Genomic DNA, 17,349 nt, shown 5'->3' with positions numbered 1-17,349 from the left:
GCCCACGTGGCCCGGCCTTGGGAGGGGATGGGGGAGGGGCTAGGGGAGGGGTGGACCCCAAGTGCGAGGGGCTTTTGGGCGCTGAGTCAGCGGAAGCCCGATGCAGCCCAGGCCTGCTCCAGGGCAGCGGGGAGGGAGTGGGCGAGGGGCTGGAAGGGGTGAACCTGGGGGCTGAGGGGCGCTGCGGTGCCACCGGTCCTGTCAGGAATGAGGGCTGGGACTCAGCGCAGGGGCTGTTTGCTGAGGGGACTTCTAGCCAGTCCGGGGCGTGGGGGGAAGGGGCGCCTCGGCCTGGTACATGCATGCTGCTTCCAGTCCCCGCTGGGCTTCCCAGGAGCTATGTGACCTCGGGGAGTCACTTAACTCCTCTGTGCCTGCACGTTCCTGTTGGCCAAGTGGGAACAGTCAAAAAGCAGCGGGTTCCCGTGCTGGGCTTGTGAGAGACACTTCGAACGTTCCCACGGACACTGGCGTGTGGGTCACAAACAGTTATTTTATGGAAAAGCAGACCAGCCCTCGGGGCTCCCTGAAGTTGGCGGGGTTTCCTTTCTTCCCCTCCAGGGCCACCATGTTTCCCAGGCCGTCAGAGGCTGCGGAGGGAGAATCTGCTGGAGGAGCATCTAGGCAGCCCTGGGCACCGAGCGGGTTGGTGTTCCAGCTGGGGATCAAGGTCTCGGCCGTGGGAGGGGGCGGCGTGCACTTGCACTTGGATGCTGAGACCCAGGCTTCCCCCTCCGCCGTCCTGAGCAGCTCCCTGGGCGTCGGCACAGCCTGGACATGGGGGCAGCCCTCAGCAGGGTCCCTGGTCCAGGGAGCTCATCATTTCTCCAGCGGGTGTGCCTGTTTCCTGGCGAAGCCGGCCGACAGCTCCACAAACTTGACATCTCAAAGCAACAGAAATGCGTGGTCTGCGAGTTCGGGAGGCTGCCACCTGCATCACAGCTCCTCCGGGGTCTCCGCGCGGGACGTCTCCTGTCTCCTGCGCCTGGAGGCCCCAGGCTCTCTTGGCTTCTCTGTCTCCAGGGTCATGACTTTCCCTGTCCCGGGTCAGGTCTCCCTCTGCCTCCCCTGACAAGGACCTTCGTGACCACATTTAGGGCCTCCCCAGGGTAACCCCGGACAATCTTCCCATCTGATGTCACCGTATCGGCAGCATCCTTTCTGGCCACAGAAGGTGACATTCGCAAGCTCCAGGGATCAGGACAGGGACACCTTTGGGGTCTGTGGGTGGGATTAAAAACTTGGAGACTCTCAAGGCATTTGAGGACAGGGGCAGCTCTGGGCCCCTCCTGGGGTGCGGTCACGGTCTGGCCCAGAGCTTGGCGTCGATCTCGGGAACCTCGGATCATGACGCTTCACGGACTGAGCCACTCACGCACCTCTGATCTTGATTTCGATACTCATCTTGCTAAATTCACCCCTGGCCCCTAGACCTGGGACCCCAAAGCCCAAGGACTGTCCTGTCCACCCATGAGAGAGGGTTTATGTGGACTCAGGGAGGACTTCTGTATTAGTCAGGCTTCTCTACAACCGATGGCAAGGATGGGCTCGCGGAACTACCGAGGCGCGATAAATCTGAAATGTGGGGGGCGCGCTGGGTGGCCAGAGACCCGGGGAGGGGGTTCGCCAGAGTCCACAGGCCGTCTGCCAGAGAGGGCCCTGCTCAGAGGCCAACCTGTTCCCCTCAGGCCTTCTCGGGTGGGCAGAGGCCCGCTGTGTCAGGCCCCTGGGCCGCTGTAACAAGACAGCACACACTGGTGGCTTCTGAATGGTGGAGACGTGCGGCCCACAGCTCTGGAAGCTGCGAGTCCCAGGCCTGGGGCCGGCCGAGCGGGTGACAGTCCTCCTCCGGGCCACACACCTGTCGCGCACCCTCACGTGGTGTCCCCATGTGGTGTCCCCCTACGGCACGGGGGGCAGGGAACCACTCTGCGCCTCTTTGATGAGGCCACTCGTCCCATTCCCAAGTCACCGCCCCAAACATGTCCTGACACCACCGTCCTGGGGGCTCGGACTTCAGCGTACGACTTGGTGGGGTGGCACAGACCTGCAGACCGCCTGCCCCCACGTCGTGAAAGGTCATCTGCTCCATTCAGGGCCCACCAATTTAAACATAACCTCATCCAAAAACACCTTCACGGAAACACCCAGAATAACATTGGAGCAAATACCTGAGCCCCGTGGCCCGGCCGAGTCGGAGCATAAAATTAACCCTTACCACGAATATTCTACTTCAAGATATTTTTTTAAAAAGATCTTCGGGAGGTCCAATTTTAGCCCCGCTTTTCCTCTGCAAGGTGTGCACGTGGCTGCCAGCGCCGGCATGGGCCCCGGGGGCTCGTCGCCCCTGCCCCGACGCCCAGGACAAGCTGTCTGTTACCATCTAATCTGTATCCCTGGGGGATTCCCGGGCTCATCGGGAAAGATCACTTTGGGGTTCATTATGTGTGACTTGAAGCCAGCTCTGCGACCGGACGGGGTGCGCAGGGGTCCCGCCTTCTGCGAGCAAGTCCCTCTCGTGCGAGGGGCCCCAGCGGGCTTGTGCCTCGGGCTCGGATCTGGCCTCTGAGCGCCCTGCTCTGTCCTTCTGTCCGTGCTCCCTTTGCTTGCCAAGTGTAACATTCTGCGATTTCCTGCGGCTGTTGTCAGGCTGGGTGGTTTTCACGATCACGGCCTACGGCGGTCACGTGCCAGCATGGCCAAGGGCACCGAGGGAGCGCGGGCCACGCCCACTCAGGACAGCGGGTCCTCTCATCTCCCCCAACCCCAGACCCGCCCCGTCCCAGAGGATACAGTCAAGGCCGGCCTTCCACACAGAAACACAAGAATGTGACCCATAACCAGCACGATAAATATATTTTTAACTTCTCAACCGGCACACAGAAACATTTTCAGCAGCAAACATGCTTCGTAAGGGTCGGGGGCTGGGAACGTCACCCCCCCACCACCACCTCGGAGAAGGGCACCGCAGGGCTGGGTCCTCATCACCACACCCAAAGGGAAGACACGTCTGTGGCAACCTTGGAAAATCCAAAATCAAGCAAACAGAATAATAATTTGAAAGGAAAAAAGAAACAATGTAAGGAAAGTTGCCTGGTTCTAACGAAAGTCTTTTTTCTTCAAGGTAAAATAAATCATTTCTAAAGAGGAAGTGAGTTCTGTTGAAAATACTTGAAATATTCTCTCAGGGGGAGAAAACAATTCTTCACCAGCTTGGCTGGTCCCTGGCCTGGGGGCTTTGTCTTCTGCCTGTCCGGAGCCAGCAGGGACAGTTCGTCGTGGGAAGCCAGGGCTGAGTGCCTGCTGCCGGGGGAGAGGGCCGATCATTTCCACCCCCAGCTGCCCACGGCCCTGGGGACCAGAGCGGGGGGGTGGCTGGCGGGGGTGGCAGCACATGGGGAAGTTGCTGGGGCCGGTCCTGCTAGACGACCCAGAGGTCTCCAAGAGAAGCGTCCTTAGAAGCCCCGGCCCTTCTCCCGGGGCTCTCCCAGCCAGCGGTAGACGATGAGCCGTCCTGGCGGTCGGGGACGAGATGGCACCCCCTGCCCCCCCCCCCAGGGAGGAGCTGGGACCCTGGCCCCAGCTCTGCAGGTCCACTTCCCGTGGGAAGAGGCCATCGCGGAGGGAACCACGCAGAAGAAAGGGCAGGACCCAGTGGGCAAAGCTGGGCAAACTGTGCTGCGTGGCATTCCCGGGGAACCCCTGTCCCCGAGAGCCGAGCCGTGTGGAGCAGGTCCTCGAGGGTCCTGCGGCTGCCGGCGCTGGAGGCCCTGCGTGGGGGGCCGGCCTCGGGGGAGACGCACGCCGCCCGCCTTGCAGTTTGAGCAGACGGCGGGGCTCACGGCTTCCAGACGCCGCAGCCGGCCCCCCACCCTGCGCCCGGTCTCGGGCTCCCAGGCACCCCACCGCAGAGGGGAACTCCTCTGGGTTTACTTTGGGGATTAAAGGCACGAATGAGGAGCCAGAAACACACGTGCCAGTCCCAGTCCCCTCCCCAGATGCTTCCCCGGGGCAGCCCCCCCACTTCCCGTCCAAGGGGTCCAAGGGACAACCCTGGCTGTCGGCAAAATGCTTCCACTTGCAGCGAGCGAGCCTGAGGCTGTCGCGTCTCCCGGAGACAACGTGAGCCTGAGGGAAAGCGTCGTGTGAAGACGCTGCTTCCAGCTTTGCCTCCGGGAACCAGGAGCCCCAGTGCTTCCCTGGGCACCTGCATCTCCCTGGCCCCCGCCTGCCGCCCCCAAGGCGGGGAAGAGAGGGAAGCGGGGCAGAAGGGGCGGCCTGACGGTCGCGGCGGTCAAGGCTCAGAAAACGTGCGGACGCTGCTTCCCCTGGGCTCCGCCTAAACTCTGAACCCGGTGTGGGTCTGGCGAGTGCCGGGCCGGCGGGCTCTGCCGTGAGCACCTGCCGGGGCGTGCCGGCACTGGGAGGCGGGTGGACAGAAGTGTCCAGAAGCTGCGGGAAAAGGCACGACTTCGCTTGGATCCTGTCAATGTCGGCTCAACACCAGGGCAGGAGCCACAAGGCATGGGGTTGGGGGAGGGGCTGCCGCGTCCTTAGGGGCTCTGGGGCACAGGAGGGGGGGGGCAGGCGTCCTGGGAGCAGAAAGCTGTCGGAGCAGCGGGGCTGGGGGGAGCAGGGGTGTGGGGATGCGGGGGCTGCGAGGCAGACGAGACGTTTGTGGGAAAGAACCGTCCTGAGAATGTTCTGGCGGCGGGGGAGGGGCACGGGGGGCCCAGAGCCTGGCGCGTTTGAGGGGCTGTTGTTCAGCACAGCCCAGAAATGCATCGTGGGTGAGGCTGCGCGAGCGAGAAAGTGTGAGTGAGCGTGTGCAGGGGTGTGGATGAGCGTGCGCAGGTGTGGGGTGTGCAGGGCAGGGCGCAGCTTCAAAGGGCTGCGGGGAGGCGCTCGTGGCCAGGTGACGGGTGTCTGGGAGCAGGGACTGTCTTCCCGGGACTCGGGGAAGCCCCGCAAAGCCCCGCGGGGAGAAGCCCGGACGGGCCCCGCGCCAGCAGCTGGGGAGAGGCCCCCCGTGTGGGAGTGGTTGTTCCTGACCTGGATTTGCCCTGAATTTGGGGCGTGGACCTAAGGCCCGCCAGACCCAGCCCCTGGCCTGGGCACGGAGGCCACCCGGACAGGGCTCTGTGTTCCTTTGGTGAAACCCACGCCGCACCAGTGCCCCCCAAGCCCCCCGCCCGCGGGCCGTGGAACACACAGGGAACCTTCTCACAGCCGGGATGTTGCTCCACACGTGCACGGCGTCCCGGACGGCTTGGCCACAGACGTCCTGGATGGTCACGGGGTCAGCCTGTGGGGTGGGAATGTCGGCTGGGGAATCGGGATGACCTCTGGCCCCTCGGTGCCGGCAGGCCTCAGCCTCCCTGGGCACCAGGCCGGGCCCTCCTGACTGTGTCTCCGGCTACCGCGCTCTTTCCCTTTATGACCTCGTGAGGGAAAGAGGCTGAGATCGTGTCGTAGAACTTCTCTCGGGTGGACTGCCCATTTCTCGTTCCCCGGGGTCGCAGGCGCGGGATCCCCCCCGCACCAGCACAGAGGAAGACCGCCCTGCGGGACAGTGACCTCCGCGGTCTTGCTGCCAAAGCTGTTTTGCTTCGGAAAGATAAAAGGCTTTGCCGGGAGAAAGGAGTTTTCTGAAAGGCTGGCCTCGGGAGCTGAGGGGGCTGCCGGGATCCTGGAGCCCCTGAAGCATGGGGTGGGGGTGGGGGTGGGAGGGAGACGGACCCTCCCCCAACAGGAGGGGGAGCCACGGGGGGGGCATCAAGGAGAAACTGAGGCAGGAAGCCCCTTGGTCCCTGACACCCAGCAGGACACAGGCTGGTCGGCCCGTGAGCACCGTTCCCAAGCCCGTCGCTGTGGACACTCGGGCGGCCTCCTGCACACACAGGCCCAGCGGGGAGAGACACGCAGTGACTGCCTGTTCCGCAGGGACAGATGTTTCTGGGTTTGTCCCCCAGAACCCACCACCGGGACCTGCCCGGGTGGCCGGGGAATGAGGCTCGTGAGCAGCCCCGGGAGCCCGGTTCTCTACAACATGTGGTCAGGCCTCCAGGTCAGAGCCGGCCCTTCCGCTCTGGACACCGAGGCCTACGAATCCGTCTCACATCCTCTCCCGCTCCGGGCAGGGCCGGCCGCCCAGGACGGAATCCCCGGGGGGGGGCAGACGCACAGCCCGGCCTCCTGGAGGACGTGGAGACACGAGAACGTGGAAATGCCGCGCTCCAACTGCACGTAGGTGAGCAAACGTTTAACCTCAGACCCCGTCACAGGCCCTAGAAACACGGCCCTGCCGGGCACAGTCAGCGGAAGTCTCTGCTGTGGAGAGGACGCCCCGCCTGGGCCTGTCAGTGGGGACCCACCCTGGGTGTCTCCACGGCCCCCCGCTGAGAAGGCTGGGTGTCGTCCGCCCCCGATCGCCTCGTCCTTGTCTGTCGCCCCGACTACCGTCACCGACGACGTGCACGTGCCGTGCCCCGCCTGTGTCTGCGGGGTTCTGGGACGAAGCTTTCTCTCCTTTGGAAGCCGGCAGGCGGCTGTTGTGAACGTTTGTGCAGAACACCGGTCACCCGCCGGGCGAAAACACACGGTACCACGTGCGGCACGTCGAGGTCTCCCCACCCCGGCAGGAACGCGCGTGCACGGCAAGACGGGGGTGTTAGAGAAAACACGGGGCGCGGGGAGCGCGGGACCCATCTCTGGGACAGGCAGACCCCGACCGGGTGTCCCGCCGACGCCGCGCTCCGACAGCGTCCGGCAGGCACTGCACCACGAGGCAAGGGCAGGGCCCCGCAGGTGTGACGTCGGACGAGACGACTGCTCTCTGCAGAGGACCGGCCCAGACGCCCAGAAAGTCTAACCGAGTTGGCCAGAAACCGCCGTGATCCTCAAGGTGACGCGATGAGGCCGCGGACCCGAAGGAGCCCGACCGACAGCGCCGTGAGCCGCGCACACTCCGAACCCGCCAGGTGGCAAGGCCGAAGGTCCAGTAAACCTCGGGGGGGCCCAGGCCCCCACACAGCAGGACTGCAAGGAAGAGTGCGCACCCCCCGTGGGCCCGTGTCTCCGCGGGGGCCGGGGGCCGGGACTGCCCCACCGGCAGAGGGCTGCCGCCGGGAGGATGATAGCCCTTGGCGCACGCACGCCCCCCCGGGTCCGTCCCACAGACGCCCCCGCACGCCCTGCATCAGTTCTTTTTTGCGACTGAGCCACGTAAAGCCACAAAACACGCCGTTGAAGCGGCAAACGAGGGGCCGGTCCGCAGCGGAGGGGCTCGGAGGGGCCGGCTCGGGAGAAAGCCTCCGCAGATCGGAGGCATTGCGTAAAGCGCCCCCGAGGTAGCCAGGCGAGGGGACAGGGCCCGGTGCCCGGGAGCTTTCCGCTGTGAGTGTGGGGGGGTCGTCCTGAGAGGCGACGCCAGGCCCCAAAGGTGTCCTGTCCCAGGGGGTCAGTGCCGGGAGGGCCCTGGCCAGGGGAGCCCAGGGCGGCCGCTCTCAGGGTCAGAATTCAGGGGAGCAGAGAGAACACCCAAGGCTGTCGGCGCCCAGAGGCCGAAGGCACGTGCGGTTCTGTGCATGTGTGTGGCGTGTGCCCGCGTGCCCGGCGTGTGCCCGCGTGCCCGGCGTACGGAGGTGTTTCTGGGCACGGACGCGAGCCCCACGCTGGCATGTGCGGAAGGAAGTGCAGGAACCACGGGCTGCCGGACGCCCCCCAAGGCCACAGCAGGGTCTGTGCCTCGGGAGAGCAGTGGGCCCTCCTGAGCCCCGAGAAGGGGAGGCTCCGGGTGGGGCCGTGAGCCCTGCTGTCCCCGGGGAGGCCACCCTGACCCGCCCGGACGCCCGCCCGGACTGCGGCTCGTACCTCCAGGAAGCGAGTGGCTACGTGCCGGTCATCTTGGCTCAGCACCAGATTGTCCACAAACATCCAGAAGAAGGGCCGCCGGCTGCCCGGGCTGGGCCTGGCGTACTGCAGGACGCGGCGGAACTGGAACAGGTACCACGCTGCGGGGTGTGCAGGGGTGGCTGCCGGTGAGGGGGTGCGGTGGAGGGGGAGGCTAGGGGGTTGGGGGAGGGTGGACAGGTGTGGGGAGGGGGTGCTGAGGGGCTGGGGAGGCAGGGGTGACTGTGGGAAGGCCATTCCGGTGTGGCTGGCCTGGCCCGGGCCCCCACGTGCTCCCCAGGGCAGGCCTGTCCCCTCCAGAGTGACTGGGCCTCCAGGGCCCTGGGGTCCGTGTGTCCCGGGCGCCGACCCCAGCCTCCCCCAGCGCGCCGGCATCAGGAAAGGGCCGAGGCACGTCAAGCAGCGCAGGGCAAGAAGGGCCTGCGAGCCAAGAGCTTGTCTGTGTCTCCCCGAGAATGCATCCCGCAGAGCACGAGAGACAGAGACAGGACGCACAGCAGGTGGGGCCCGGCAGCTTCTGGGGTGACAGATTCCCCACCGCCACTGTCCGGTGCCGTGTGGCTTCCCGGGGCTCAAACCCAACAGACCGTACCCCCCACGCGGGCCGGCTGCTCGTGCGGGGGAGGCCCGGGCACGGCTGTGTGTAGGAACGCAGGCTGCTGGCGCTCAGGTGCAGGACGGTGGGCACAGGAGGGCTGTGACGCGGGCGGGCCGCCGTGTCTTACCTGGCGGGTGGTCGCAGGCCTGGCCGAAGGGGGGTGTGGCGCCGTACACGAGGTCAAACGGGCCCCACGCTTCCACCTGCCGGAGACGGGCACACTGCCGATGGCCGCGCGGGACAGCCCTGTCCTGCCACAGGCTCGCAGAGCCCAAGAGCCCCCACAGCAGCGGGCACCCCGTGTGCCCAGGTGGGTGGCTTGCGATGAGGTCGAGACCCCACAGGACCCCGGTGGGACAGTGAGGCCCACCAGGTCAGACTTGCCACGGTGGCTCTTGGTGGCCCCGGCCTCGGGGACACGCGGAGCCCAGCCTCTGTCCTCTGAGGAGAGGCCAGCACCCCGCAGGGCACGTGGGGTCTGAGGTGACCTCTCTGCGTCTTACAGAGCCGCCCCGGGAAGGTCGGCACAGGGACTGGCTGGGATTCATACGGATTCTGTGCGCGCCTGACGGGACAGCCGGTGGCCCGGAGCTGACCGCTGGCCACCACCTTCCCCGCCAGCCGTCAGCAGCCGTCAGCGGCCCTGCAGGCCCACGGAAAAAGACAAAATCCACCTCCGCTCACACCCGGGCAGACAACAGAAGGACGCTCTTCAACCACAGGGACCCAACGACCCCTCTCCGGGGCCGGAGGGATTCCCGCGGACAGTTCTAGGCTCTGTCATTCTACTAAATAAAGAAATTCGTGGGAGACCCAGACACCTGACGACTGGATTTCCGACCGCCCTGAGCTGCTAACCAAGAGCCACATCCCATGATTCGCTCCTAACCCTTGTGTCCCCTCCAGCCAGTGTCCGTGTCCCCCCAGGGGGCGTCTGGCCGCTGGGCTCAGGGACGGCCCGGGTGTCTGCACAGAAGAGAGGGCGTCAGGGCGAGAAGCAGAGTGTGGGCTGACGGTCCCCACAGTCAGCCGCTCGCCCCCGGAACCGGGGGCCGCGAAGTTTTGCACGGAGAAAAACCGAGTCTAAACGAGGCCCCCCAGGCCCCCCGCAGCTGCCGGCCCCCTCCAGCCTGGACCGGAGCCCCCATCCGGGGAAGCCGCAGCAGGTGCAGGTGCGGACCACCGCGCCCCGCCTCTAGGAGGGGCTGCCAACAGCCTGGCCCGCGTCACGGGCCTCGCGAGAGCAAGTGAGGCCGGAGGGGCGGCGTGGGGCGCTGAGGGACGCCACGCACCCCTGAGCCGGGCTTGCTGGAACAGGTGTCCCTGGGGCTACGGAGAGAACACAGGTTTCCAGTACTGCGTCAGGAACGCCGCCACACGTCCCTGATCGCAGGCGTCACGGGACTATCGATGAGGTTTGCCACAGAAGATGGGGGTCCCGCCTTGTTCCTAACCGCGGGGAAGGCGGGTGTCCGCGGGCTTAGCTGAGGGGCAGGGAGATGCCCCGGGCAGGGGAGGCCTCGTGTCACCAGCCTGTCCCACGCCCTGTCTTACCCTTGAGGGAGGACCTTGCCCTGGGGTCTGGGAGAAGCATCACGCAGGGTCGGGCTCCAGAAAGGCCCCACGGGGGTTCTTCGAAAGGGGATGGGGCGCGGGCAGACGGGGGTCTTGGAGGAGGCCCATGGGCGTGGCGTTTAAGGGTGTGGGGCTCCGGTGTGCCCCACGAAGAGGCCGCACCAGCTTTGGGGCAGGGGGGCCCGGGATGCAACAAGGCTGCCCGGCTTCCCCAGGCGCAGCCAGAGAGGAGGGACAGCCCCTCGGACCACCAGCTCCAGGCCTGACGGGGGGCAGAGCCGTGGGGCAGGGAGAGCACAACCCCACGTGGGCCCCTCCTCGTGGCCGGCCGCCCCCTTCAGCAGCCGGCACTCCCGGCCCAGACGCCCTGCCCACGGCTGGTGGCTCTCAGCCACCTCTCCTGCACCAGAGACCGACAGACCAGGTCCTCCTGCCCCGGGGCCACCAGGGGAAGCTGCCCAGCCACCTCCCGTCAGCTGCAAAGGGCTGCCGGCAGAGCTAGGGCCTCCTGAGTCATCTCAAGGCACTTCCTCCCAGGCCACTGCCCCAGCCAGCAAGAGACAGCCTTCGAGGGAGCCAGAACATTCCATCACTGTGTTCGGAGAGTGTCCCCAGCGACGAACTGCTGGGTTCCAGACTTTCCCTGAGACCCCAGGCGGGGCTGGAGCCCACTGCCTGGGCCGCGCTGTCCCTGGTGCCGGTGCCCTGGGATCTCCGCGCCTTGGTGGAGACGGGCCCACAGCTCCGCTCTGGGCTGTGGGCAGCGTGGGGCCCACGAACACGGCCCTCTCCTCTCTCCCCTGCCTTGGGGTGCCATCCCTGCCACCCGCCGCCCCCACCCCCGGATCTCCCGCACACCGCGCTCGTCCCGGCGCCGGGCGGCACGCGGCAGCGCTTACGTCCTTCCTCACGACATCTGTGACATCGTCCAGGTGCTTCAGTCCCCCCGGGGCGGAGCCGCTCTCCAGGAAGCCCAGACTCGCGAGCTCTGCGCGGGGAGACAAGAGGAGGGCGCGGAAGGGCCGGTGCGTGACCCCCGCCGTGGAAAACGACCGATGGCTGATCCGAAAACACGAGCAAACGCTCGCTGGTTCGCGAGGCTGAGGACGACGCTGTGTGCGACGCTACAGGCCAAGCCAGCAAACCCCCCGGTGCTGACGTAAGAAAGTCAAGGGATTTGTTGCAAAACCAGGCCTTCTGGGGCTGTGGTGTCGGGCTCTGGCTTAGGAAACCCGCCAGGCCGTGGTGTTCCGGCTGATGTCACCCGGCCAGCTGTGGGACACGTGGGCGTGGTGGCAGGAGCCCTCGGCCTGCGGCTGGGACGAGGAGTCCAGAAAGGATCTCACTGACTAGACCAAGGGAAGCAGCCTCGGGGTGGGGAGGCCGGGGCGGTGACTCCCGGCTCCTCCTGCCAGCCGCTGCGGCCGCTGCCCGCTCTGGCCACAGGCCCCTGGTCGGAGCGTGGTGCCCACGGGCCGCCTTGGCCGCAGTGCGTAAGGCCGAGCACAGGGCCCGGATGGAATGAATGAATCTCCCAATTCCATTTGACCAGAGACTAAGAAGTGTTTTCATGGGTTCCTCCTATGTCTACTGGGCCCAGAAGAGTCCAGAGGATTTCCAAAGGCACCGGCAGGAGGGGGTCAGTGCAGGGACCAGGAGGCGGGGGCAGGACCCCCAGCAAGGCTGGAAGGCGTCGCATGGCCGGCAAGCTGGGGGTGTGTGTAGAGAGGGAGAGCTTGGCAGCCCTGTGGGGCGGTCAGGCACGCGGCGAGGTCGGAGTGGACCTCGTGTTCGGTGGCCGTGGGGCAGGCCGCGGCCGGTGGGCCCCTCTAGGAGGACCGCCTGGGCCCACTTCGGGACATTTCACACCAACCCTCGCCTCCTGCGTGTTGGCTCCCAGGAGGGAGCCCCGGGGTCCTCACCCGCCCGCCTGCCGCCTGACCCTCAGGGAACATTCTCGGGTCCGTCCCCAGGGAAGGACCCGCAGGCCTCACTCCACTCACCTCTCCTGATGTCCCCAAAGAGGGACAGCACCCGGACTGGCTCTCTCTTCCACACGGGCACCGTTTTATACGTCTCCAGCGAATTCTATTAAAAACACAATTCTCGGGGTGACGGCTGCAGAGCCCGTGAGGCGCGAGGAGAAGCCTTTCTGGTCCTGCAGAGGCATTTCCCGACCGAGGGAGATACCCCCGAACGCGCCTCCAGGCCAGGCTGGCCCTGCCCCCGCCCCCAGGTGCCCTCCCCGGCTGAGGCCCCAGCCCGGAAGCCCCCTCCCGCCGGGCCATCTTGAGCGCGGAGAAGGCAGGAGCGAGGGGCTTTTCCTGGTGGCGGAAGAAGGAACGTGGATCCCGAGAGGAAGCACTTCCTCTGGGCTTCTGGGGGGATCCTGAGCATGACCGTGGGATTCCCCGACTTCTCTCCTTCCCCACGTGGGCTCGCCAGGTGGTCCCCGAGCCACGGGGCAGCTCTGCGAGCGCCCAGCTGAGGACAAAGGACAGGAGAGCTCGCGGAGGACGCCCACCTGCCCCTTCCAGGATGCCCCCTTGTGCATCAAACACCCCAGGGCCCCTGCCTCCAGGAGGATGCACTTGGGGGTTCCGGTGCCCCACGAACAGGGCATCAAGCTGCCGTCTGGCAGAGCCCAGGCCTGAGCAGGCGACCCCGAGCCACGCGGGGAAGGGTCTGCGCCGGGGCTGGAGCCGATGGGTGGGGGCTGGCGAGTTCGGAGGTGAGGTGCATGTGAGGAGGGCAGTGGACCCTGGGGGCGTCCTGGTCCCCTGCTGCAGCTGTGGGGGTGGGGAGCTCCTTCCTCCTGCCCCCACCCAGCCTGAAACCACTTCTGTCACCAACTCCAGTTCCTTTCTGAGGGGAACTTCCTGCAGCTGACACGCGTGCTGTCTGCTGCACGGGGACGGACGGCACTGGTGGGCGGGGAGAGGTTCTACTAGGATCGCGCGCACTTCTGTTTCCAAGAAGCACCATAAGGCCCGTCGGGCGTGGAGCACAAGCTGTCCCTTCCCCCGGGCAGAGCCAGGTGCCTGACAGGCCCACCCGGTGCCAGGGGACCAGCAAGGAGGTGCGGGTGTTCCCAGAAATGTTGTGGCCGAGCAGCTGGGTAAGGGTGCCCCGGGCCAGCCCCGGGTCCCAGGATAGAGGGGAGCCCGCGGAGAGAGGGAAGCACCCCAAGCACCCCAGGGTCGGCACAGTTCTCTCCCAGCCTGCTGGCACCCCCAGCCCTGCCCGTGAGACGGTGGCTCTGGCACATCCTGGGGGGCGGTGGGCAGCCCCGTCACCCCACCTGCTTCCCACCACACAGCAGCCGCCCCAGAAAGCCCACTCCACGGAGCTGGGGGTCTGCCCTCTTCCCACGTCCACGGGGTGAGACCTGCTGCCTGAGAAGACTCTGCCCAACCTCCAGAAGGATCTGGAGGCTGGGGGGGAGCCGGAGGCTGGGGAAGCTGGAGGGGTGCCCAGTTTTGACAGATCTGGGTGTGGGTCGCTTGCTGTCCCCGCTTGCTCCCCCAGAGTGACCACGCTTCCGTCCTAGCTTCCTGGGGCTGCCGTAACATGAAATACAAGCTGCGGCCTAAAACCACTCCTGTGCGTTTGCTCTGGAGACCCAGAAGCCCCAAGTCCGGGTGCAGCTGGTCTGGCTCCATGCCGGGACTCCGAGGGAAGTCGTCCTGCCCCGCGTCCCTGTGCCGGCAAGAGCTCTTTGGCTGGCAGACGGTCCCTCCCACCGCTCTCCCGGGGTCACGTGGCTGGCTTCCCTCTGGGTATCCCCATCCCTGTCTCCTGCGACACCTGTCAGTGCCTTGCAGGGGCTCACCCGGAGACCTAGAGCTAAATCGCGCCCACACAGACCCCAGTTCCAACATGGGCCCCCGTCCCAGGAACCACGGGCTAGGACTCGGAAGACGTGGCTCAACTCACTCGGATGAACCCACAGCTCCTGCCTAGCGCACGGCTCCTGGCCTCCACCCTCTAGAGGTCCCGCGTCCATGCCCTGTGTCCATGACCCGTCTGTGCCCCGCTGCGCTCCGTCCCTGCCCATGCGGGCCGCCTCGGGGTTTGCTCCCACTTGCCGGACTCGGGGCGCACCTCTGCCAAGCCCCAGCCCCCCCCTGCCGCGAACGCTCACTCCCTGCTTGGAAGAAGCGCGTCCACTAGACCCCGGCAGGAAAATGAGGCAACAGCATTTGCTTCAAGCCTGTTTCATCATCGGCTCTCAGAGCCGCTGGTAGCAGAGAAACGTGACAGTCAGGGCCCCGCGCTTCGCCATCAGTCCTGGAAGCCCAGTCCCCCCCCACCCCCACCCCCGCCCCCTCGCCGCCCCTCACCGACTCCCGGTCACAGAAGGCCTTCAGCCCACCCCGCCACTTCTGCCGCCTCTGCAGGAGCCCGCTGCGGGGGAAGGGCAGGCACAGGAAGCACACCCAGTTGCTCATGGCCTGCACCCTCCCCGACGTCCCGGGGCCCACCAGCGTGTCCACGCACTCGAAGCAGTAGCATCTAGAGGCAAACGGTCACAGTCACGGATGCGGCCTTCCCTCGGCCACCGGGCAGCCGGGAGCCGGCTCTGGCTTCAGAGCGAGGGAGAAGCCACCCTCATGCTCCCGGGGGGCAGGGGTGAGAATAAGCTGTCCCCCGGAACGGGGCCCAGTCCCTCCCAGGAGCCCAGAGGAACAGGAGCGAGCGTCTGCAGAAGACAGCGGTGCGGGGGGCGAGCTGCGATTTTCCGGCAGATTCCGCAGAATCCGCTCTGGCTGCAGGAAGTCAGGGGCTCCCAGCCCAGCTGAGGGTGAGGACACCAGCCGGAGGTGTGAGGGAGATGCAAGTACAGTGGCCCGGGGGGCGGGGGGGACCGCAGCTGGGGCGTGGGCGGCCCCTGTCTGGCCCGGAGCCTGACCGCCTGTCCCCGGGGAGCGGGTGTGCGTCACTTCCCTACTCATGACTGAGCTTGCCGCACGCCTTGGCACTGACAACAGTGAGGAGGAAAATCGGGGACGCAGATCTCCCGACACCCCCTGCCCCCCCCATCAAGGCTCCACACCAAACAGGACACTGGGGTGGAGATGGAAATCATCTTGGGGGCACGTGCCCCCACACTCCGGCTGAGGCGCCCAGAGGCTGGGCGAGCCCTAGATGGTGGGCAGGGGCTCACCGTCCCGCCCTCCCGTCCCAGCCTCCCGCCGGCTCTGAGCACCCCCCAGGCCGAGGCGTCCTCCGGGCACTGAGGTCCTACTGCCCTCCCAGCAACCCGCCACCAGGGCTGAGCCCCGCCCCTGCTCTGAGCCACTTGCTGCGCAGAGGCCCCCCTCCCCGGGCTGAGCCCCCTCTGAGCCCCCCCACAGAGCCACACCTCCCGCCGCCACCACCCCCGCCCCGCCGAGTCCCGCCCCCAGCCGCACCGGGTGCAGTCGGGGTTCTCACAGATGAGCAGGGTCTCCCCGGCGCAGCAGATGGAGCAGTAGGACTGGTACCCGTCATCGTCGTACAGGAAGAGACAGTCCAGAAACTTGTCCTTGGAGAGGGCAGAGCTGGGCTGGCACCTCCCGGCCCCGAGGCCCCCAGCAAGGCCCCCCTGGGCTCCCCGCGTACCTTGCAGGGGGCGCACATGCCGCCCTCAAACAGCGGGTGCCGCGTGTGCACCTGGAAGCTCCCGCAGCAGATGCACACGTCTGAGGGCGTCACATCGGGGGCCGTGGCACCGGCAATCGAGCGACACACTCAGCAACACGGCGGAACACGAGGAGGGACAGGAGCCCCTGCTCCCGGCTCGGGGACTTGGCCTGGCCACTGCGCCGGGTCCCCCCCCCCCCCCGCACACTCCCCTCTCGGAGTCCCAGCTGGCTTCTCGGGTGTGGGTTCTTTTGTTTGCAAAGATTGATAAACGGACCCTAAAGTGCATATGGGGGTGTGCGTGGCTCCGTGGGTCAGGGACTGACGCCTGATTTGGGCTTGGGTCGGGTCACGACCTCAGAGTGACCGCCTCGGGCTCTGTGCTGGGCCGCGCTGGGCACCGGTAGGCTTCAGATGCTCTCCCTTCTGTCTGCCCCCGCCCCCCCCCCCCCCCCCGCGCTGGCTCTCTCCAGTGAAGAAATCTTTAGAAAATTCAAATGGAAACACAAATCCACAGAAAAACAAAGGAGATTCACGGCTGCCTAATGCTGGAAAGGGGAGGCAGTACCCCAGGTGGGGTCCGGGGTTTCTTTTTGGGGAATGAAAAGTGAAGTGAAAATCTCCACTGTGGGGAAGGCTGCGTGACTCCGGGACGACACTGGGAGGCGCTGGAATGAAGCTCTGGGGCCCTGGGGTGGGTGCGGGGGGAGGGGCAGGACCCCCACCACGGCCACGGCCACGGCCTTCTCCGAGACGCTGAGCAAGGCGGCCGCGGCGGGCTGACCCGGCCCTCTCCCCGCGCCGGGGCTCACCTTCTATGTCCCTCTGGTTCACCCTGACTTCATACGCAAGGAGCTCTGAGAAACGAAAGAAGAAGAGGGCCGGTCCCTCTCCGGCCTTCCTCTCCTGCAAACCTGGCCAAGGGTCACAGGGTGACCTGATCTCACGGCAACTGAGGGGCGGCGGGGGGCGGAGGATGCCTCCCCGCCTCTGCCAGGCATGTGAATATTCCAGAAGCCTGGCACCTTACACATGGCCCAGGCCTGGGGCTGGCATCCTCGGGGAGGGACCGGTACTGGAAAGAGCCCTCACCTCTGCAGGGCGCCGGGGAAGCCGGTGCGGACAGCTCGCTGGAGCCCACCACGATCACATCCGTGCTCTGCTCTGCGTCCGGCTCCAGGACCGGGACTGGGACAACCACACGGAGACCCCGCGGGAGACGGACCCGGACGGAAGGAGACGGCCGGTGGGCCTCTGCCTGAGAACCCTGGCTCCCCGCGCGGGGGACGCACCTGATCACCCAGCTTGAGCCCCCCTACACTGCTGCCTACCCCGCCTGACCCAGCACCTCGGGCCTGAACCAGCACCTACCCCGCCTGACCCAGCACCTCGGGCCTGAACCAGCACCTACCCCGCCTGACCCAGCACCTCGGGCCTGAACCAGCACCTACCCCTCCTGACCCAGCACCTCGGGCCAGGAAGACCTGTGGGGAGCGCCAATCATGCCCCGAGGCCCGGTGTGTCCCCTGTGGGCTGTCCCTCCCGGCCCAGAGCCCCCCGCCACTGTGTAGGGCCTGCTGGGCTTCTCTCCACAAAGGGGAGGACAGGGGGCCTGGGGTGGCCTGGAGGGCCCCAGGTCC

At 66.5% G+C, this 17,349-nt stretch overlaps 1 protein-coding gene across 1 annotated transcript; it reads right to left on the bottom strand.

The window, feature by feature from the left end:
- Nucleotides 1-2,830: 2,830 nt before the first annotated feature.
- Nucleotides 2,831-15,998, bottom strand: DNMT3L (DNA methyltransferase 3 like; the record flags this gene model as incomplete). The annotated part of the gene is given in 11 exon segments (XM_082692238.1): nucleotides 2,831-3,164; nucleotides 3,167-3,303; nucleotides 5,220-5,305; nucleotides 7,873-8,012; nucleotides 8,637-8,712; nucleotides 10,984-11,072; nucleotides 12,088-12,172; nucleotides 14,428-14,599; nucleotides 15,499-15,611; nucleotides 15,689-15,816; nucleotides 15,983-15,998. Coding segments are annotated over 11 exon segments (1,107 nt in total). The 3' UTR covers nucleotides 2,831-3,099.
- Between the last annotated feature and the right edge of the window lie 1,351 nt (nucleotides 15,999-17,349).

Source organism: Mustela nivalis (assembly GCF_964662115.1).
Source record: "Mustela nivalis genome assembly, chromosome: 1".
NCBI classification, from domain to species: domain Eukaryota; kingdom Metazoa; phylum Chordata; class Mammalia; order Carnivora; family Mustelidae; genus Mustela; species Mustela nivalis.
This window is presented reverse-complemented; position numbering and strand designations above follow the sequence as displayed.